The 22,459-nt window shown below is 45.5% G+C and overlaps 1 protein-coding gene across 1 annotated transcript; it reads right to left on the bottom strand.

Moving 5' to 3' along the window:
- Positions 1-962: 962 nt before the first annotated feature.
- On the bottom strand, positions 963-17,821 carry LOC129334149 (trehalase-like). Its single transcript, XM_054986083.1, has 15 exons — positions 17,646-17,821; positions 14,937-15,037; positions 12,178-12,325; positions 11,016-11,103; positions 10,020-10,120; positions 7,846-7,938; positions 7,510-7,626; positions 5,685-5,807; positions 5,504-5,553; positions 4,626-4,826; positions 3,805-4,022; positions 3,513-3,624; positions 3,123-3,235; positions 1,405-1,458; positions 963-1,253 (listed from the first exon to the last, which is right to left on the bottom strand). The coding sequence occupies exons 1-15, from the start codon at positions 17,738-17,740 to the stop codon at positions 1,167-1,169; spliced, it is 1,701 nt and encodes a 566-aa protein (XP_054842058.1). The 5' UTR covers positions 17,741-17,821; the 3' UTR covers positions 963-1,166.
- Positions 17,822-22,459: the final 4,638 nt, after the last annotated feature.

Below are 22,459 nucleotides of genomic sequence, written 5' to 3'. Positions count from 1 at the left end.
GCAAAATTGGCCCACTGACACACTATTAATGAATTCTCCCATAGGTATGTAAAGTTATGTTAATTATATATATTGTTCCAAAACTCTTAGAACGGGGATCTTCGCCCATGTATACTAGAGGATCGCAACTTTTCACGGAGCCCCCGCCTTGTAACTGTGATTCTTCTACCATGTATGTATGTATCCTGCCTTTCTCCATCTGTCTTCTGCCATATCCTGCTTTTTTCCACAAAGGGGACCCAAAGCGATTTATATGGTTCTCCGTATCCCCACAACAACCCTGTGAGGTAGGTTTCCTGAGTGTGTGTGACTAGCCCAAAGTCACCCAGCAAGCGGGTTTCCCAGATTCTAGTCTGATACTCTAATTGCCACACCGCACTAGCGTTGTCTGACTGTAGTAGAGCAGCTAGGTGCCCCCATTTCACCTCCCTGGCTTGTGCGTTTCTCAGAGGCATGTGGCTAACTAAATAGCACTGTGGCACCTTGGCTAATCCAGCAAGGATCTTCTTTGATGCGATGTATTCATATCCGTTAAGAATGGACTCTCCCATTCAGAAAAAAGCTAATCCTGGTATATCACTGTGTGCGACTGAAGAGGAGGGTTGCTTTTCGGCTCTGCTTGTGAGCTTCCTTGAAGCATCTGGCCTGCTAAAATTAGGGATGGGATACTGGACTTGATGGGCTTTCAGTTGGCTCCAGCAAAGCACTTCTTGCAAATGTTTACATAAAATCCAGTGTGGATGGGTCTATCAATAGCTGCTACAATAGAAATTCCATGTTCAGAGTAGCACACCTCTGAATGCCAATTGCTGGAAGACGAACAAGCCAAAAAAAGGCTGCGGCTTTTATGCTTTGCTTGGGGGCTTCTGCTTTTTGGAAAAAAGATGCAGGACTCGCCCCTCCGTCGGACACAACAGAGCTTTTCATATCTGGAGGGAGTTAAGTTATAAACGCACTGGAGAAAGAAGGACGCAGCCATGCTTTATTTGATGTCCCTGCTTTCACATAAGTTCAGGACTGTCTTGACCCATAAGATGAACCCAGAGACATCTGCTTTATTTTCCTGGAGAGGGTTCTGGGGAAAGGGATGTCAAGATAGCTCCTCACCATCACCTCCAAACCAAAAACAGCCGCTACACAATAAACCACTGGATGAAAGCCTCAGTTCAGGCCTCAGAACCTGTTACGTTGAGGCGGTCGCCATAGAAATCCAGAAGCTGAAGGATCACCCCGTTGGTCCACCCAAAACCCACCTGTAAGGAGAGATCAGAAAACATCATGCCAGGCTACTCTGTTCCTGCACAACTTCTGAGGGAGGCATGCTTCCCGAGAGCTAGTGTCGGGGCCCATAACCCTCTTCCCACCTCTCATCCCTGTGGTGGAGGGCAGAGAAAATGGCCTCACCTGTACTTCATACTCGCCACCAGAGCCTGGTTTCCCATCTCCTTCTACATCATACTGGAGAAAGAGAGGAGAGGGGTCAGATCAGAGGGTCACCGTGAAGGGGCCTTTTATAATGACACAACACAGAAGTGTGGCGCAAGAACCCTTTGTGGGCACTTTTTCTTCTTTCTCTCCCCTCTTTTTCCTGGAGCAGGTTTTCCAGGAACCAAGCATCCTTCCTCAACTTTAGGTATTTATTCAGTCTTTTGTGTTTTTTAAAAATCCTAACCCTTTCTCCAATGATTTTATCTTCACAACCACCACCGGTTGGTTAACAGTGACAGGTCAAAGGTATCTCCAGTGAACTTCATAAACGAACCAGGATTTGAACCTGGGCTGGGACCAATCAAAATATTGGGTGGTGCCAAACCAAGCATCTTAATAACAACAACAAGACTCGATTTATATACTTCCCTTCAGGACAACTTAACACCCACTCAGAGCAGTGATATTATTATTATCCTCACAACAACAAACATCCTATGAGGTGAGTGGGGCTGAGAGAGCTCTGAAAGAGCTGTGACTGACCCAAGGTCACCCAGCTGGCATCAAGCGGAGGAGTGGAGAATCAAACCTGGTTCTCCAGATTAGAGTCCTGCCGCTCTTATCCACTACACCAAACTCATTCTCTCTTCCTATGATGGAGGCCACTCCCTGAAGACAGAAAGGTGATACTGGACTCTTCTGAAGGATTTTCTGTTCCAGTGAGAAGGAGGAAAGCTAGGATTCACTCTATACATCGGGGGAGAAAAAGGTGGGCACCAGGAAACACATTGGTAGGTGCCATGTTGAGGGTCACAGATGTAAGTGAAAGGATAAGTGTGGCGACGTTCTGGAAGCAACTGTTGGAGTAAAGCATTCCTGGACACTGGAGGGGTGCTACATTTCTCTTTGTACTGGAACAAAATTGAGTGTGTGTGATCTTCTTACTGAATAGGATGCCTCTCCATGTCTAAGCTGGGTGTTCCTCTGATTCCTCCTCCTCTTCCTATCCCCCTGTGCTCTCCCCTTCTCCTTACGGTCCTGCAAGATGTCTCTGTGGGTCTGTCCTGCAGGAAGCCGTACTGGTGGGTCTAAACATGCCTGACCAGCTCACAGTTGCATTGACCTGATGCTAGACAAGCTAGCCAGTTGTTCACAGAAAAGTATTCAACAAACCCAAGTTTTATCTTTTTCTAAGATCCATCGTTTCATGTATGCTTGTTGGGTATGACCCCACATTTTCCCCAGCTGTACAATTTTGCTGTGGTAACTAATAAGTGTTCCCCGTAACCCAAGAAAGTCTTCAACAGGGCACAGGAGTTAAGCAAGAGATGACCAGTACATGAAACAACATGTGTCTGGAGGAGACAAGACTTCACCTTGATGGTTAACCAAGACTAACTGTATCCAACAAGTTCTAATACTTGGATCCATTTGGGAAATCTTGCCTTGGACTGATGGGGAAAGGTCAAAATCTCTCTTCTGCCTTCACAGTCACCCAGTATTCTAAGGTATTTGTCCATATCCAAGGATGGAGAGGTACTGAGGTTGGTAACTCTATTCTATGTCTTCTCCAAGTTGTACCATTTTGGTCTGCCCCACTTATGGAAATCCATGAGACATACAAAATCTCTTACATAGTGTGGGTTTCAAGGGTTGGGAAGAAGCTTAGCAACGTGGGACCTGGAGAGCATTACCTTTTCAAACATGGCGTGGTATTTCTCGTAAACAGCCAGGTTTGTTCTCACCCAGTTCTGTGCCAAGGTAAAAGCCAGGTCATGTGCCTGGGGAGAGGAGGACTTGGCCAGACCTAGCAAGAGTGGAAAATTGGCGCCAGTGAGAATTCCAGCCATGCGTAGGAAGAGAACACACATCCTTCCCAAGCAAGGAGCTTCTATAAGGATAAGAAAAGGCTGTCGCTGGGTTGTTAGGATAAGGAAGGAAGGAGTGCAGGGAGGGAGATTTGCCCCCCACCCAAGGGGGCCTATTTGCCGAGGGATTCCTCCTTCACTTAGGAAGACTTCCTTCGGAATGCATACAAGACCAGGTTGTACCACCACTGGGGCTATTTTGTGGCAAGTCCTTACCTGCAATCACCATGTACTGGAGGGGGGCCCAAGCATTTGGAAGGTCCCACTGTTCCCCCGTATGAGCCAGTGATGTGGGTATCCCATTGGTATAGGACAGCGCATGGGTCTCCTGAGGGGACACGGAGAAGTATGAAGAGACCATTAAGAAGTCTAGTAGGACAGCAAGAATAAGGGTCAGAAGGAGCAATGATCTAACTGTAGGGAGGGGAGCAGAGGTAAGCATAGTCAACGTTCCAAGAGATGGGCCTCCTTGCAGGTTGAATGCCAGGTGTTGGCAGCTGAGGCTTACCTTCAGGTAGTGAAGGGCCCTTTTGGCAACATCTGCCTCCATGCTACACTCTGCCCACAGAGGAGTGAGGTTGGATGGGTAAAAGGCCTGGTTGTGCCTCTGGCGCACGAGGTTGTAGTCCAACCAGATCCCAGCATTATCATTCCACAGGACAGCCCGGACTGCGGCTGCTCGGTATTCATGGGCCGCCTGGAACCAGCTGGCTTTCTCCCCGTTCCCTGGAGAGGAGACATTATTTTATGAAGCTCCTAAGACCTCTAGGCCACAGGTCACAACTTTTTCCTTAATGAAAGCTACTTCTGAGTAATGAAAAATACCCTGAGTTGCTTTCCCCTCCCCAGGGTGGGAGAGGTTACCAAGTTTGGTTCTGGCCTAGAAACAGAACACGGACTAGGAAGAACTCCAGAAATGAAGCAGCACAGAGAAAAAGCCTAAGGAAGAAAAACCTGAAATAGATCTTTGGGCAATACTTTTTTGGGTATTTTCAGGGGTGCACAGACTACTCTACAGCAGCTGACAAGCTATCAGTAACTCTCAAACTAGTTGCTGAAGACCTCTGCTGTAGGCACTGCTGGAAAAAACAGGACAGGTCCTGGCTGTAGGTTCACAATGATTTGTAAAGATGATTCTCGGGATGTGATGGGTCCTTGCTTGGCTTGCTGCCCCAGCTGTGGACAAACCTGTCAGCTCCAAGCCAATCACCAGAGTTCACCTCTGGATAGTTTTGATCGGAGAAATGAGTTGCAAGTAATTGGGACAGTCCTCAAGGAGAGGCACCAACACCTTCCTTGCCTTTAGGCAAAGCACACAGGACTTCTCACCCAAAGCCTTGTTGAAGGAGGCTAGTAGCTGCTCAACTCTGCAAAGGATGGCATTCAAATCCACAGGCACCACTGTGCTGGTTTGGGTATCTTGCCGTGTGGCCGGCAGAGGAGGCGGCCCTGGTAGGAACCAGCGTGACGAGAAATCCCAGCCAGACTCGGCTGCGCCCTTCAGCTCTGCCCAAAGATTCTGCTGGGCTTCTGCGTGAAAAACCAAGAGGGGGGGGGGAAAGATAGTTGAAGGCTGGTAGGATGAGGAAACCCTTCAGCATCCCCAAACACATCCCAGATTTTAGCTCCTGTACTGTCTTCCCTGTCAAACAAAGCCAAGTGGTGCCCACACATGCCAGGCCATTGTAAATGGCAAGCTAATGGCACTGGTTGACCAGGGCAGGGCATGATCAGAGGAGCTGGGACACCTTTCCTGCAAGGAAGGACTAAGGAAGTGAATGTTTTTAAGTTCAAACTACGGGGGTAACATGAAAGATATTTATAAAATTATAGCTAGCCGAGACATAGAGGACTTTTCAACTGCTTCCCCTATTACTAGACCTCCCGGATTACCAGCTAAACAGGTATTTTTAAATCATACTTATATGCTGCTTTTCTCTTAGAACACAGGATTCAAAGCAGTTTACAACTTTTAAAGTCGGAGACAATACAAGATAATTACTCAAAATGATACATCAGGTCATTCATTGCGCACTGCCCTATTATGACAAAACTCAAAACGGGGGAAATGCTATATAGCAAAAGACACCTAAAGAGACAAAAAATCGAAAAGCTAACACTCTGCTGGCCAAGGCTGAACCCGTCTCTCTGTTCCCAGTTCCAGGTAGCAGGTCTTTATTCCATCTCTAATTTAGATCATCAGGTACCTTCATCTAATCCTGCTGCCAGTTCCACATCCTCACTGTAGGATTCAGGTCTGAGGAATGAGAGAAGACAGAAGGATGTGGTTATTATCGACAAGTATGTGGAACGAGCTCCTGGCCCAACACCGGCTTGGAGAACAGCACAAGGTTGTTGAACAATCACAACAGCGATCTCCCACCTCACCTGGGCTCCCCTATCTGGACATTGTAGCGATTCAAGAGGTACTGTTTGCCTGCAACAGAGACATTGACAGCTCGCTGCTCCTGCCAAAACCGGTACTCGGCCTCTAGAAGATGGATGCTGTCTCTGGAAAGAGCAAGTGCATAGGAACAACTCAGCATATTCTATTTCACAGGTCCTGGATAGCAACAGTCCAACAGTGAATGTTGTTATTTCATAACGGCTGTGTGAAATTCAAGGGTTGGTCCTCCGACGGGTTATCTAGATCCTCATGTGACCCGTTTCCTATAATCTTTGTCAAGGAGCACACAGTAGTTAAAAATCCATCAGTCTTATTCGTAAGTACCAATTCACAAAAACCACTTATTGATGCTGAACATGTAAGTATACCTTTTAAAGTGCCCATGTGGTCTTTTGTATGTGTATTACTCACGTTAAAAATCCATCAGTCTTATGCATAAGAACCAATTCACAAAAACCACTTCTTGATGCTGTGTAACCATTTTCAGTAACAAGCTTAATATATCCAGCCGCTCCATGCCCTAATCTACTAAGCATCATTTCTTAAAGGGAACTTTGTTTGCAGTTAAATGTATCTAACACTAATAGTATTTAACCCAGAAAACATGAATAATCATTGGCAATGTTTAGGCCCCCTGGAATCAAGCTGTTAAGCTTGAAAATCCAGTATGTTTCCTTTCTCCTAAGCCCCTTTGTTGCATTCGGAAGCAATCAGTTCTGTTTTATACAAAATTGTAAATTTCACGTCAGTTTCTTTATGAGCATGATCACTATAGTGCTGCACCAAAGGTGCCTCCAGGACCTTGTTTTTTATTCGGGACTGGTGTTCGCATAAGCGAACTCTTACGGAACGCGCAGCGCTGCCTACACTTGCACTTTACTATTTAATGTGCAATGAATTTATGTAGCAATTTGTAGCACCAGCACTTTATTAATCTGTGGTACCTGTATTTTGGTATTAATGGTTTTCCGTATGTGAGTTGTGGAATCTGTTTTATGAACTGTTGTTTTAGTGTATATGTGTTTTACTGTGTAATGTGATTTATGTATTAAATACACCGTTGTGATTGTTGTTAGGCACATCACGTGGTTTTTGCTGTTAGATTTTATTGTGATACCACTTGATACTCTTTTTCTGCTGCTATTGTCTCTGGAAAGAGAGCGGGGGTGTTGGCTGTAAATGGCAGCTGTCTGCAGCAAGTGACGGTGCCCCGGGGCATCTGCCCCGGTAGGGAATGGATCTTGAAGATAAGGGTGGTGTTTGGATGAGCAGAATCAGGCAGCAGACGGGTGGGCAGCGCTCTTCTCCTTCATCACTATTCTTAATGTTTCATCCTTGTCTCTAACCTGTGTCTCCTCCCCCAGTCAACGAACTAGGACATCTTGTGTTCCTTCTTTCCTCACTCTCCTCTGCCAGCATCTTTAAGGACCGAGCAGCAAGCCCCATATGCTCAACAGATTTCCTGAACTCCTGAGAGAGTTTGGGAAACCTGCTGAGTATCTATGGCTTGCCATGCTGTATTTACAGGGCAACAAGGTAAGTAACAGTGGTAGGAGCCTTGAGCAGCACCCCGTTTTGAACTGCCACTGCCCAGGTTGTGTTCCACCCATATCACATTTCCCCACTGAGCCACCTCTGGCATATTCTTAGGAGTGTGGGATAGAAATTTTTTATATATAAAGAAATTGAGCAGGTATGCCTACCAGATCCATCCTCTCACTCGTTTGCCATAAAGGGCCTCACAGCCTCCCGGCAATCTTGTTTGTCTTTTCACATCACAGAGAGAGGGAGAACCAGTTCCATTACCTCAGAAAGTCCGTGTCATTGGTATGCTTCAAGTAACTCTCCATCATAAGGGTGAGGAAGGGCGGCTGGCTCCGGCGCTCATAATAGATGCGACCTCCGTTGGGGATGTGCCCGAATCTGTTAAGAAGCAAGGGCTGCAGCATCAGTGTGGAGGACACATTATGCGGGTTGCATGGGGGCTGCGCATTGGAACATGGCATGTGCCAGCTGTAGATGTTTAGGACACGCCCTCTCCCTAACACAGGCCCAAACATCTCTTTTCCTCCTCTCCAGCCTTCTCCAAGGTATCAGGAGCAATACAGCCCTTGGTCCACCTCTTCCCCAGATGTTTCTTACTTGTGCACGAGGTAAAGGAAGTTCTGAATCATGCCCTTGGCTGTGGCCACCATATCAGACAGCAGCAAACCCTCGATCACCCAGAAGGAATCCCTGTAGGAAGACGCTGAGCCTTAACCACTCACCATCCAGGTGGAGGGTCATTTGTAGTGTTTGAGGGTCCTTGAGGAAAATGGCAACAATAGACCTTCCCACGTGTCACTCGTGAAAATACGAACGTACCCATGCAGGAAGATTGGGCAATTGGGCAGCCCAGTAACATGTTCTGGAGGATAACGGCAGGGATCATATAATCCCAGCTCGAGAAACAAATTGCAGGCACGGAAATGACTCGAGATGACAAGAGCAGGGAGAGGCATCTAATATGACACACGAACGGCAGGATTTGAGTCCAGTGGCAGCTTAGAGACCAATGTTTTCGGAGTGTAAGCTTTCAAGAGTCAGAGCTCCCTTCAGACTCGAAGGGAGCTCGGACTCTAAGGGGCCATTGGAATCAAATCCTGCTTTTCTACTGCAGACCAACACAGCTACCCACCTAAACATAACACACACACATACGCCCTATTTCATTGATACTATCAGAAGTAGTCTTCAGTAGAGACCTGGGCTGTGATCCTGCCTAGAATTTCAGCAGATTGAAAGATTTCCATCCACAGAACACAATGAACCCAGCTCCCCCTCCCACTGCAGCCCAGAATGCACACACCCCCCCGCCCCGTGCTGCCCAAGAGTAGCCAGAGACCCCAGGAATAACATGGGGGTGGAGGTCTGCCAGACTAGAGGTAACTCTTGTAACCCCTCTGTCCACAGAAATTTTTGTCAGGATTCAGATCTGGACACTTGACCCAAAGAGAGGCTAGAGCACAGTTCCTTTGCTCACAACTGAAGTGAATTAGCAGCAGGTCCTTTCAACAGGCAGCAGCAGTAAAAAACAAAATGCAGCACGATAAGGCCCTGCAATCCAACAGGTAGAGCCTCATAACCTATCTAAGTGCCCAGCCCAGCCTGAAGACCACTGATTTAGAAGGTCACCGATTTGGTGGACACCAGTCCCATTTTATAGCCAAGGGACACTAATGTGCGACGGAGATTGGCTAGCCCAAAATCAGTCAGTGAAGCTCAGAATTCTTAAATGGAAACTAGTAGTACTAAAGAGAGGAGCCCCGTGGTGCAAAGTGGTAAGCTGCAGCACTGCAGCCCCAGCTCTGCTCATGACCGGAGTTCGATCCTGGCAGAAGCCGGGTTCAGGAAGCCGGCTCAAGGTTGACTCAGAGCCAAGCTACAAGTGACGCCTGACACAGGTTGGACACTTGTCAGCTTCCCTCAAGTTTTGATGGGAAATGTAGGCATCCTGGTCTTGCAGCTGTAATGGAGAGCCAAGCTGTAAAACCAGGACGCCTACATTTCCCATCAAAACTTGAAGTAAACTGACAAGTGTCCAACCTGTGTAAGGCGTAGCTTGGCTCTCAGCCTTCCATCCTTCCAAGGTTGGTAAAATGAGTACCAAGTTTCCTGGGGGTAAAGTGTAGATGACTGGGGAAGGCAATGGCGAACCACTCCATAAAAAGTCTGCCAAGAAAACGTCGTGATGCGGCTTCCCTCCATGGGTCAGTAATGACTCGCTGCTTGCACAGGGGACTCCCTTTACCTTTAGTACTAAAAAGAGTTCCTCTGGGCATATACAGGGTGCTTTCCCCCTCACCACTGACCACACCTGCTGCCTCCTTTCCCCACTTAGCATGAAGAAGAAAGGTTTTGAGGGATGGCATAGCTGTTTTACAAATTTAAGCCCCAGCACTTCTATGCAAAGAAATTAAACCCAGACCCACCTCCCTGGCCACTAAACTACAACAAAAAATACATGTATTCTTTCCCACAGACATTCTGGTGGGTATGAACCCAACTGTGTGAGATCTTCATTTGCAACACAGACATCTAGAGTCCAAAAAGCACACCCCAAGCTCCCTTTGTCCAGCTCCTGCTCCCCACAAAATCTGCAGCCCCTGCTTGGTTACCTCCATAGAGTAAGAGGGTTGGGCCTTCCTGAAAGTCAAAGGGAGCTCAGGCAAGGCCTGGGGCAACCAGCACAACAACTGGCTTTCACACTTTTGGAGATTGAAACTTCTGGGCATGCCACACAGCCCTTCCATCCCACCCCCCTCCATGCTTCTCACCAGTAATAGTACTCAATGAATCGACCTCCCGGCACTATCAGTGGGTTTGGCACATACATCAGGGAGTAAAGTTGGGGGCTAATTTTTACCCCTGCCGAAACCTGAAACGTAAAGTGGTTTATTCATTAACCTGCCTTTCTTTTTTGGAACTCAAGATGATACTCCCATCCCACAGTTGCTTCCACACTAACAGTGCAATCCTAAACAGAGTTACAGTAGTCTAAGCCCATATAAATCAATGGGCTTAGACTAGAGTAACTCTGCTTAGGATTGCACTGTTAGATACTTACGCATTGCTGAAGGACGCTTTGTCCACAACAGCAGCAAGCAGAATTAAAATCATGGTTCCACATGGCGCTTCATATAATGTTATATTTCCTCATTCAAATTTGGCGGTGCATCCTGCTACCATGTTTTACTTTGCCCCAGTCCTGTGCTGCTTTTCCATGCCGTTCTCCCTTTAAATTTTTCGCCGTCCTCCTTTGTTGCTTCACAGCCCTTCTGCTACTCAGCTTAACTAATTACTTCCTGTTCCCTGGCATTTGCTGCAGCATTCCCCAATGAATCTTTTATCAGTTCTTGTTTGGGGATCCTTTTCTCCTTGCAGCCAAAGCGATAGCTCAATTTTCTTTATTCTTTGTTAGGGTAAGTGCAACTAGGAAATCACAAGTCATGAAAAATAAAACAATGAGCCATTGCTTTGGCTTCAAAGAGAAAAGCTATTATTAACAACTCTCCCACCCCATCCTCAATAAGAATGTACTGATCTGAGGGACTATTTAAGTTGAGAAGCACAGACAGCAAAGAGGGAAAGGATAAAATTTAAAGGGACAGCAGCTCTTAGAAGTTTTACTAGCACTTTGCCGGTTCCCAAATTGAAGCTGCAATTGTGTATTATGACGCCTCCATTGTGTGCCTCCACCCTATCCCCTGACCCACTACAGCCTCTCCAGTAGGCACAACCAGCCTCCAATTCTGGATCTTCGTTGGGATTACCTTCCTTCCCAGCTGTTTCCAAATCACATTCAGTTTCAGGGCCCAAGACCGCAGCTTTGGATCTGAAATCCTGTTGAGGAGCTGTGGACTAGAAAGGGACAGGAGAGAAGAAGAGTCAGGAAGATCGAAGGACACAACAAGATTTAACTTTCTTCCTTGTGCCATTTCCAGGCCTGAAATGCCCTGCCTCAAAGCTACCTTTTTCTCCAATGGAGGACAACATGCACGTTGCCGCTGCATCTTCCATAAATAACTAATGTACTTTGGGGAGGGCCTGGAAGCTGGGAGAAGAATTAAATCCCCAGGCTGATTTTTTTTTTACTAATTAGATGCTTGGGAGATGCATTCGGTACCGATTCTTTCCCGTTTAAAAAGCCCTTCAGTGAGTCACCAGGAAAAAGAAATGCAGGGGAAATGGCAGCCATGAGGGACTGATGGAGGAAAATGCAGAGAAAACTTCACATGCGGCATCAGTGCATGCACGCCTCTGCATCGGTGGCAGAAAACAATACAGAGAATTCTCACCACTTGGAATTGACCCGATTTTGACTATCTGCATTTGTCTTCTCAACAAAGACCAAAATGTCTTTTTTCCAAACAACCAACTGGAATGCATTGGAGAAGGTTGGAATCCTGCATCCCACGATGAGCTCTGTCAATTCCTCCAAAGGAAAAAATGCTCAAGTATCGTGAGGGCATATGACCTTTCGTGAAGTTTGCACAGTTTTGAGCAGTCTTTTTAAAAAGCACACGGGCACCTCTATAATCAGACGGGCTACATGGGAGAGCAAGTCCCACTCTGGAGACGTGGATGGCTATACCTGGGCATCAGCAGCAAAGGAACAGTGCCAGACTTAAATGCGTATAGAAGAGGAGTGCAAGCATCAACTACACTGTTATTCCAGTCTTCCTGCAAGGGTGCGGTGTGCACTGTATTCTCCTCTATTTTATCCTCACACCACCAACCCTGTGAGGTAGGCCAGCCTGAGAGAGAATGAGCAGCCCACAAGCTACAAGGCTGAGCAGGGATCTGAACCCACCTTTCCCCAGTCTGATACTCTAACCACTATACAACGCTGCCTCAAATATAGGTTTGTAGCTCTACTAGAGGAGGAAATGTAGAGGAGGTCAAAGTTGAGAAGGCTGGCTGAATGAAGCTTACCTGCTTGTCCAGTCTGGGGGCTCCCAGGGCTCCAGCTCATTCCCAGGCGGAGAGAAGTGGGACCCCACAAACTTCACCATCTGCTGCTTAGACAAGGCCCCACCGGGCATTGAGTTCACCAGCTGCTTAAAGTGTTCTAGGACAACCTCTGGGGGGAAAGGGAAGGGTTGTCAGAGCTGAGATTAGGGGCAGTTCTGCCAATACCGAAATGACAAATGTGTGTGTGTGGGGGGGGGGAGACAATAGGTCCCATGTATAGCTTATGCATGGCTTGTGCCCGGCTCACCCATCAGAGGCCCAGTTTCTACCACCAAGCACCAACCCATACCAGATTCAAAATAGTGTATTTTTCCACATGGCATCAACGACCAACAAATCATACTTTTCGAAAGGGAGAGTCAACAGATTTGTGCATAAGAAGTGGACAATAAGTCCACCAACGGCTATGATATCTAAATAGAGCCTCCATATTCAGAGGCATTCTACCTTTAAATACAAGTGGGGGACAAACGGGGAGGACTGTTTGCATTCATGTCCTACTTAGTTTTTTTTCTTTGTTTTTTTTAATTAAACATTTTATATAATTAAAAGCAAACCTTAAAAAGCTACAATTAAACATATACACATGTCCTCCTTATGTGACTTCTCTGATGCATTTGTTTAGGTGTTCTGGAAAACAAAATGCTGGGCTCAGTGGATGTTTGGTGTGACCCAGCAGGGCTCTTCTTATGTCCTGTGGAGGAAGGATGATTGACAGGCATAGTTCATCCCGGAAGCTTTTGTTTTAATGCACAAATGGCTCTCCTTGTCTCAGCAGCAACCCATTGCTGACCAAACCTATCCAAGGTCTTTCAGCCTGTTATGTAACTTCTGGTTTCCAAGCAATGTACATACTGGTATTTTGGAGCCTGAGTTTAATCTAGCAAGGCTTCCAGGCATATTACCAAAGCAGGAAATTCTGGTATTCTGTCAGCCGCATAAACCCAGGAACAATAGCTCCAGCTGAGCTCATGCACACAAAAATAGGAGGAAACCGTTTGCAATGCTGCCGATTGGTGTTCTGAGATTTGCACGATGCGTTTCAAATAGATTATTCTCTGCCAAGCGTTTGAGCTCTTGCTCTTTTTTTGTTTTCTTCCTTTTACTTCTGGGAATGGCTTTCTGCCTGCCAGTGAGCATCTTTGGGTATAGGCTTGGAGTGCTACCTCAATGACATTGCATAGCTATCTCTGTGGGCAAGATCCTACTACATGTTTACACTAAAGTAAATCCTGTTCAGCAAAAATGCTGCTTGTCCCTGCCCTTTCCCCTTTAATTTCCTCCTTGACTCCTCTTTTCGTGGAAGACTTTTCTTCTAACCATCGCATCCCTGAATTAGCCGGTATTTAGTCACTTCCTGTTTCTATGGGTGCCTTTAATATCTCATATTAATATGTCCCCATGTTCCAACTATGATGCTCAGGCAGCCATTTGTTGGCTGGCAATCTAAACTCCCCTCTGTCTGGAGATCAGGGGGCGGGGCCACCGGCCATGTGACCATTTTCTCTGCAGGCAACCCACTGAGTTCCACCACCTCTTTTCCCAGAAAAAAAGCCCTGGTGATGAGGTAGAATGCATGATATGGAAACTTTGGCATAATAGTTAAGTTAAATAGAAATGATCTGTACAGAAGCATTAGACCATATTAAGATATAGCAGTAAGAATGTACATGGAGACCGCTTTTTTTGACCTTTAGTCGATCTAAAATTAAATACTGTGTAGGAAAAAGATCATATTTAGTTTGTGAAGATACACAGGAGTTAGAATAAGAGATGTTATACTGATGAACTCTGATTAAGATATGTGTACTCTGTATTTTATTATAACAACTCTTGTGCAAAATCTTATTGTTTCTTTGACCCTATTATCCCCCCTTCTTTTTTCTGTACCCCTCTTTGTTCTGAAAAAAGAAAAAAAGAATTTAAAAAAAGAGGGGAGAGAGAGATGCTATCTTGGTTTTAATTTGGAAATTAAAAAAATTATTTGGTAAGCTGCCTTGAACTATGTGGAAAGGTGGGGTATAAATGCTTGAACAAACAAATATGAAAAAATAAACAGCAATTGCTCCTTAATTCCCCCCTCCCTTTCTGGCACAATCGCACAATCCTCCTTCCTTTTATTGGAACAGAAAATTGTTAACTAAGGATTGTTTCTGAAAAGCTGACACTTCAGTTAGCAGGAAACAAGAAGTTAAGCCCAGAAGGAAAAGAGAATCACAATAAGAAAGAAAATTTAAAAGGACAGTAGCCCTGTGATTCTTCAGTAATGCTCTGCTGGCCCTTACCAGACAGGGTTTCATTGCTTTTGGGTTTAATCTTTAAAAACATTACTACAGATCAAGTTGTGTAAAAGGTAGAAAAATGACAAAGAAAATGCTGGAATCCAAAAGGTTAGAAACAATAGAAGATTCCGCACACATTGGATAATGCACTTCCAATCCTCTTTATAGATCATTTGGAACAGATTTTTTTCGTGTGCGGAACAAAAAATCCACCTCAAATGATTGATAAAGTGCATTGAAAGTGCATTATCCAACGTGTGCGGAATCAGCCAATGTTGTCTGGATTCTTTATAAAATGTGAAGGAATGTCATCTGTCCCAGATTGAACAGAGAGTTGAAGGGCATGTACTCCTATGGCAGGCCTGCAGAATTCAACATGGAGCCCCATCCAGGGCCACAGCGGGATGCCAGCAGGTTGGCTGAAGCTCGGCCACTTACCTGGGCTCTCCCGCAGCGGCATATCCACAAAGTGCTTGGAATCGTTGAAGAGCTTGGCCAGCTGAACCTGCTTCAGGAGCTCCCCGGTGCAGTAGATCTTGCTAGAGGAAAGCAAACACACCGGGCGAGCGATACTCAGCATCAGCGGTATTCATCAAGCAAAGACAATGCAGCAGGGCAGATAATCAACATTTCATAAACGAAAAGAGGGTCAGGGTTGTAACAGCCCTATTGTTATATCAAAGATCATTCCCAGAGTCCTATCATTCAGGGTAGTACATATTGGTATCCCTTCCGCTTTTACCCTCACAACCCCCCTGAGAGGTAGGCAGAGAGAAAATGACTTGCTCAAAGTCATCCAGTAGCAGAGTGAGGAACTGAAACCACTTCCCAAGTTCTAGTGCTGCGTGCTAACTGTTGGGGGGAAACTGAGCAGCCCATTCCGATGTCTCCCTTTTCAGGTCTGAGAAACTTTCCAAGGCAACAAGCCTTGGCGGTTAGAAAAGAATGAAGTTTATTTAGAGAAATAAACTTGACGCCTGCGTTCTTACAGCTGAGTGCATAACACTTAAGTTGTCACCATCCGCATTGATACATTTCCAGCAATACAAGACAATATTGTTTACAGTACGGAGGATCTCATACAGTTCTGTAAACAGTCAGTTCTTCAAATAATCAAATCAAAGTTACATGATTTCCTCAACATGATGGATTGACAGGTCATGATTAGCATTTAGAAAGGTCACTGCAATAAAAACATTCTGCATGGCACCGGTAGTTTCATAACATTACATGGGGAAAACATGCCAAGGCTGGAGCTAAGAGATGTAGACATAAACAATTATAACCTCTGGTGTGTAATGAAAATTAACTTGCAGTGCTTGCTGTGCTTTTTGAGACCTTTACATTGTTATTGTTAATTGCAGGAACAAGAATGTTAAACAGAAAGGGTGCAAAAAGGATTCATTCACAAGCATTAAGTAATCTAGATCAATGGATTTTAACTGGTATACAGAGAGCTCTCCCAAATTCCCTAATGTACTGTGAATTCGTTTACTGTGCAATATCCTATCCCCCATTCACTTAAAGGCCAAGTCTGTGTTTGTCCTTTTGTTTCAAGATATGCCTGTCTGACTATATGCTTCATAGTTCAGTATATACCCCAGCATCAGCGCGCTGAGAAGTACATGGCACCTTTGCATTCATGCTCACCCATTAACATGCCTGTGCACTAGAGATAAGATGCCTCCACCTGTGGCCAATTTACAGATTTAACTTTTGGAGACCTCATGAAAGATGCAGAAATCGGAAAGAGCAGCGCTAGCAACAGACACTTAATGTAGTGGTTAAGAGCGGCAGGACTCTAATCTGGAGAGCTGGGTTTGATTCCCCTCTCTTCCACTTGAAGCCAGCTGGGGGACTTTGGGTCTCAGTCATAGCCCTCTCAGGGCTCTTTCAGCCCCCCCCCCCCACACAGGGTGATTGATGTGGGGATAATAATAACACTGACTTTGTAAACCGCTCTGAGGGGGAGTTAAGTTGTCCTGAAGGGCAGTATATAAATCAAATGTTATTATTAATGTTAATTATATTTTAACAAGGAATTCTCAAAAGACAGGGATTTTCCAGGGACAGGGATCAGATTTGGGGGATTGTCCAGGGTAAACAGGGATTGTATACTAGAAGGAACAGAAGGAACCTTAGGCCCAGCTTGAGGGTTTTGCTAATAGTTAGCGGTTCTGTTCTTTTAGATTAATTGGAGATGATGCACAAGAGTTCAGGGGCAGTCTTTGTGATTCTGGGGTGTTGTGCAAAAGTCAAGGATGGGGCGACAGGATCCTTGGGTTGCAGCAAGTTGGGGTAGCATCACAGCACTGGGCAGAAATCAGCTGATTGTCCTACAATTGTCATACAGCTGATTGCCGGCAGCTGACAGAGTGACATTGCTGCCACCACAATCCCAAGAAGGGCAAGGGATGAAGAGATCATCCCTCTCCACTCCTGTAGCATCAGGCAGCAACTGGAGAAATCAGCTGGAAAGAGGTCAGGTGAGCCCTCTCCCACTGCCCTACAATTGGTTGCTATGGCTTCTGCCTGAGATACAGGTAGCAGCCAATAATGGCCTGGGCCCCCCTCCTGCTGCTCCACAGCTGATGGCCCTGGTTCTTGCCTAAAACCTCACCATCATCACTTCTGCAGTCACAGCGACAGCAGCAGAGAGGGCAGTGGTGGCTGGCAACCCCAGCAGCTTGGTGCTTGAGGGCCCTCCAGTTTGGCCGCATCAGCATGAGGCCCAGGTCAGCTGCCCCAGAACTAAGAATTGAAGTGAATAGAAGCCACACTGAATAGCATTACCTAGTGTCAGTCAGATAGAGCAAAGCCATAAATCAGCTCCCACAGCTGATAGCAAAAGATCTCGCATTACTGATTTTTAGGGCTCCAGGCCAAAATATTAAAACCCACCCATCCTGGCTCCTCATTTATCACCATGTACTTGACTATCTCCCTTTCAGGATGTAACTCAAGATTTTTACAATGGGATTCACATAGATGTGTGTCTTTTCTTAAGGCAAATGCCTTTCTCTTCATTACAACTGGCACCCTTAGCTTGGCGGGCATTTGAGTCTCAGCCATCATTCCCAAGCTGACCTGTACAGAACTGGGCCACCTTCTCACCCTCTTCACCTCAGCAACTTCAGCGTTTATCACCTGTCACAGGGTGGTGGGAAGCTGCCTTCTGCTGCCTGTTGGACTGGCACAGTTATAGAGAGACCCAGAAGTACCCAATAGGGTGGAAACAACATCTTGGTAGAGATGAGGATATGTGATCTAGGGCATTGCTACACATTCAGCTGGTAAATCTGATCCATGCAACATTCAGGAAGTAAAGTTTGAACGGTGGTTTTGAAGTGTAAATAAGGCACGGAGGTGTGGCCTAGTCACCAGAAATTCTCCCTGCCACAGATTCTACTGCTGGATTCCTATCCCCCAACTTTCCAAGGTTAATGCTGTTTGGGGTTCCAGATTCAGTGGTCTGAGTCTTACAAACTGTAATTCAGAAATTTAGCACAAGCCTGCACACATGAAATGTGAATCCTTTACCTTACATCTGTGCCAGTAGATGACAACATCAGTATATTGAATTTTTAAAGTGGCAAGAGGCCACTCGCTAACAGTTTCAGTGTCTGTTTGCGGATGATAGTAAGAATGTGTGAGGATGAAAAGAGGATCCCACCAGCAACCTGAAATATTTGCATGACGTCTCAGATCATTCTTGCATGCTTTTTTACACAGAATCCAAAGTGCAGTATGTAAACAAAATTAAAACCATGTAAATTTCAGACACCAATCTCTTATTATGGCTAGGACTCAAACTGGGTCAAAGTCCTTACTGCACATTGAGAAACTGTGAAATTTGATCTGAAAATGCTGGTTAAACCGTGACACATGCTTGGTTTTCAGTTATTCCACAGAGATTGGTTGCTAAAACATATCAAAGCCTGTGAAGTCCACCTTGGTCCCAATGAAAATGACTTGTTTGCAGCGATGAGGTAGAGGGAAAGGAACTAAGAATATTAAAAGCAAAAGTCCTGAAGCCAGTATTTGATCCACCATTTTCTAACAAGCAGCGCGGCTTCACAAATAAGCTTTGAGACAAATCAGTATTTTTCATAGCTGCCATCAAAAGAGAGAAAGAGAGATGGAATCTGGGCTCATTTCGAGGGGGAATGTACAGGAATGCAGTTCTGGCAGTTCCCCAAAGAAGTCACATGTCAGGTGACCCTGCCCACCTGACTCTCAGCCATTTTGGGCCCATTTTGTCCTGGATTGGGGCTGAAACGGCCCGGATTGGGCCTCTTGATGGGTGGTGGATCACTCTAGTGTTCAGCAGCGGCCCGATTCTGACCATTTTGGGCCCCTTTTCAGCTCCTTTTTGCCATTTTGGATCCAATTTCGGTCCTGAATGGCCAGGATTGGGTCCAAAACAGCCAGGATGGGTGATACCAGGGGGTGTGGCACATGCAAATCAGTTATGCTAATTACACATTTCCAGTGATGTCAATGGGTGTGGCATATGCTGATGGGCTATGCTAATGAGTTATGCTAATGAGCTCCTCCAGCTCTTTTTCTACAAAATGACCCCTGGATGGAATTAACATAAGAAGTAAAGGGCGACTATATTTCTTCTGAGGTGCTTAGTTAGTGGCAAGAATTATGTGGAATTATTATTTAAAATATTTATTATTTATTTAAAATATTTCTATGCTGCCTTCCTACCCAATTCAGGGTTTCCATATTAAAACATTTCAAACATTTATTTTTATAAATATATACATACATAATTTTACTTGATATATATAATTTTACTTCATTTATATCCCTCCTTTCTCTCCAGTGGACCCGAAACAGTTTACAACATTCTTATCCATTTTTTCCCTCACAAAAACCCTGTGAGGTAGGTTAGACTGAGAATGGGACAGGCCCAAGGTCAGCCAGCAAGCTTCCGTGGCAGCATGGGTACTCAGACCTGGGTCACCCAGATCCTAGTCCACCACTCTAGCCACTATAACTCATCAACACCGGGGCAGCCCTAATGCTCCAGTCTGGAAGAAAGCCACTCCTGCCACTGTGGTGAGGCTGTGTCTGGGGGATTGGGTTGGGATATACCACTGAGATGGCGAACATGCAGTTGGGTGATCGGTCAAGGGAGGGAACCTTTAAAAAAGTCTTCACTCACAGGTAGAAGTCAACAATAGAGGAACACAGAGGAATTAACTGATATCAAATAAGTAAGATATTTAGATTGGAAATCTTTGATCCTCAGTACTTGCGAGTTACTAGGTGTTACGTTTTTTGACAATACTGAATTATCCTCCATGACCTATAATTCTTTTTCTACAATACTTTGCAATTTTTAAAGCTTCCAAGGGATATTTCACTAGGTGATGTTCGAAGCGGGGGGGGGGGGGGTTGAATTTAGGCAGACCTGGCATTCTTCACTGCCTCTAAATTTGCTAGCCAAGATTAATTTCTTGTACCCATTTTAACATGTTTTACAGAAACATCTACATTACACCTTTTAACTAAAAGAAGAGCTAAGACATTGGCATGTATCTTGCCGTTAGCAGATCAAGTTCCTCCAGCTTATGTGGTTTTGGGAAAGCTTTTATTTGATGAAGGTAATGACAGGACCCAACCCAGTGTTAACAGTGTGCAAGTTGATGACAATGTTTTTTGTGGTCAAAACTCTTCATTACTCTGCTGTTTCAAACGGAATTAGGCAGAGATTGTATTATCAGTGACAAAGAACAGAAGGTAGGTTCACCATTCCTCTTTACTTTATACAAGTAATAGGGCTGTGCTGTAAGGAAATAGTTCAGAGATGCTTTGATGAAGGGATAGGGACTGTAGACTATACTACTGTGCTCTGTTACTGTCATTTACGATGTCGTGTCAAATTGCTTATGTTTTGTCTCAACAGTAATGATGTGTCCCTTCTGGATAGATTCTTGCAGTGAATAAAGTCAGTGTTGTTATTATCCCTACCAGGGGTCATTTCCTAGAAAAATAGCTGCAGGAACTCATTGGTATAACTCATTAGCACAACTCATTTGTATATGCTATGCCCCTTTCCATCACCAGAAGTGTGTCATTCGCATAACTGATTTGCATATGCCACACCCCCTGACATCACCTATCCTGGCTGTTTTGGACCCAATCCTGGCCATTCAGGGCCAAAATTGGGCCCAAAATGGCAAAAGGGGGCTGAAAATGGCCAAAAAGAGGCCCAAAATGGTCAGTATTGGGCCACTGCTGAGCAGGAGTGATCCACTACCCATCAGAGGCCTGATCCTGGCCGTTTTGGGACCAATCCTGGCTGTTTTAGGTATGATCCTGGCCATTTTGGGTCCGAATTGGGCCGTTTCGGCCCCAATCCAGGCTGAAATGGGAGCAAAATGGCCAAAAATCAGGCGAGTGGGGCCACCTGTCATGTGACCTTTTTGGAGAACTACCGGAACTGCGTTCCTGTGCGTTCCCCCTCAAAATGAGCCCTGATCCCAACAATATAGCTGGGGCTGAGAGAAGTGGCTGACCCAAGGCCACCTGCAGAGCTCATGGCAGTAGTGGGAGTCAAACCAGCAGAATGCTGTTTGGTAGCCCAACCATTTAACTACTATGCTGCAGCAGAACTGTTTTAATTCTGGATCAAATTTCCGCTTGATTTCAAATTTCTGCAATCTACACCCAACAGAGTAAGACGCATTGACCTCAATAGGACTTACTTCTGAATATACACGTTTAGGATAGCACTGCGATTGCAAGCTCCTTTTTGTCTGAAGTGTGGAATTAAACCTGCAAGTATACATTGCTGGCTGTGGTACAAAACTGATCAGATGACCCCAGCAGATGGGAGACATGAATAAGGCACTGCCTAAAATACTTTGCCCAGCAGGTGGTGTTGTGTTGCCACGGTCCAGACCAGCTGTGTGAACCACAATTACACACAAAATGTTTAAGAAAGAGGAGCACAACAAAAAGATGCATCCTTAACTCAGGCTTACAGTACCAGCAGCTGGGGACGAGGGCCATTGTAGGTGGCCCGTTGACAAGAATTGCCACATCTTCCTTTTATTTTTTATGTTATGTACATTATTTTTAGTCTGCCTTTCTCACTGAGTCTCAGGGAGGATTATACAGTGTCGCTCAATGCATTCAGAAGCCGTTGCCTTCTGTCCCACAGGCAAGAAACGTTGAGGAGCAATCTTGTTGATGGCTTCAAGGAGCTTCATGTTCCAAGCTTCTACCACAGCCTCAACTGAGAGCCGAACTACAAGTGACAAAAGGCACAGGTTGGACACTTGTCAGCTTCCCTCAAGTTTTGATGGGAAATGTAGGCAGCTTGGCAGAATGTTGGACAAGTGACAGTTGAAAAGTCCATTGGACAGCTGTCGGAGAGCCAAGCTGCAAGACCAGGACGCCTACATTTCCCATCAAAATTTGAGGGAAGCTGACAAGGGTCTAACCTGTGCCTTTTGTCACTTGTAGTTCTGCTCCGAGTATGTGTTTGGAATACTCATATCCTTGAGAGCATTTTAGAATCTAGAACGATCCATGAGCCTCTGCAGGCGGACCACTTTTAACGGCACTTTTTGCAGGGGGTTGAGGCCATATTCACCCCTGCCTTCAGTAGATAATGGTCAGACCACGGTTCAGGCTGATTCTCCAGTCCCAAAAGACCTCCCTCAAAGGCTCAATTGTGGCTGTTTTCATGTGTGATGCTTGTCACTCTTTGAATGAGGTGCTTCAGCAACTTCCACATATGTTTTCCAGTTCTATTATTTTACCTCAGTGGTATAGATTCCCCAAATACTCAACATTACTTACCTGGAAAGAAACCCCAATGAAGACTTCAAACGTAATCAAAAGACTGCAGGATGATGCATCTTTCCAGTTATATTTGCAGGATATGTCGGGGGGGGGGGACGTGGTTGGTGTAGGACTCTCAGGGCCATATGGGGGAA

This window comes from Eublepharis macularius, chromosome 1 (genome assembly GCF_028583425.1).
Source record: "Eublepharis macularius isolate TG4126 chromosome 1, MPM_Emac_v1.0, whole genome shotgun sequence".
Lineage (NCBI taxonomy): Eukaryota > Metazoa > Chordata > Lepidosauria > Squamata > Eublepharidae > Eublepharis > Eublepharis macularius.
The sequence above is the reverse complement of the archived record's forward strand: the minus strand, read 5'-3'. Positions and strand labels throughout refer to the sequence as shown.

What these genes read in the sequence shown, in the direction of transcription:
- LOC129334149 (XM_054986083.1), bottom strand. Translation starts at nt 17,740, where the DNA reads ATGTTGTTTCCACCCTATTGGGTACTTCTGGGTCTCTCTATAACTGTG. An exon ending in AATGACACGGACTTTCTGAG is followed by an intron (nt 5,808 to 7,509) that starts GTAATGGAACTG and finishes TGCTCTTTCCAG; the next exon opens with AGACAGCATCCATCTTCTAG. An exon ending in GGGCCCTTCACTACCTGAAG is followed by an intron (nt 3,625 to 3,804) that starts GTAAGCCTCAGC and finishes GTGTCCCCTCAG; the next exon opens with GAGACCCATGCGCTGTCCTA.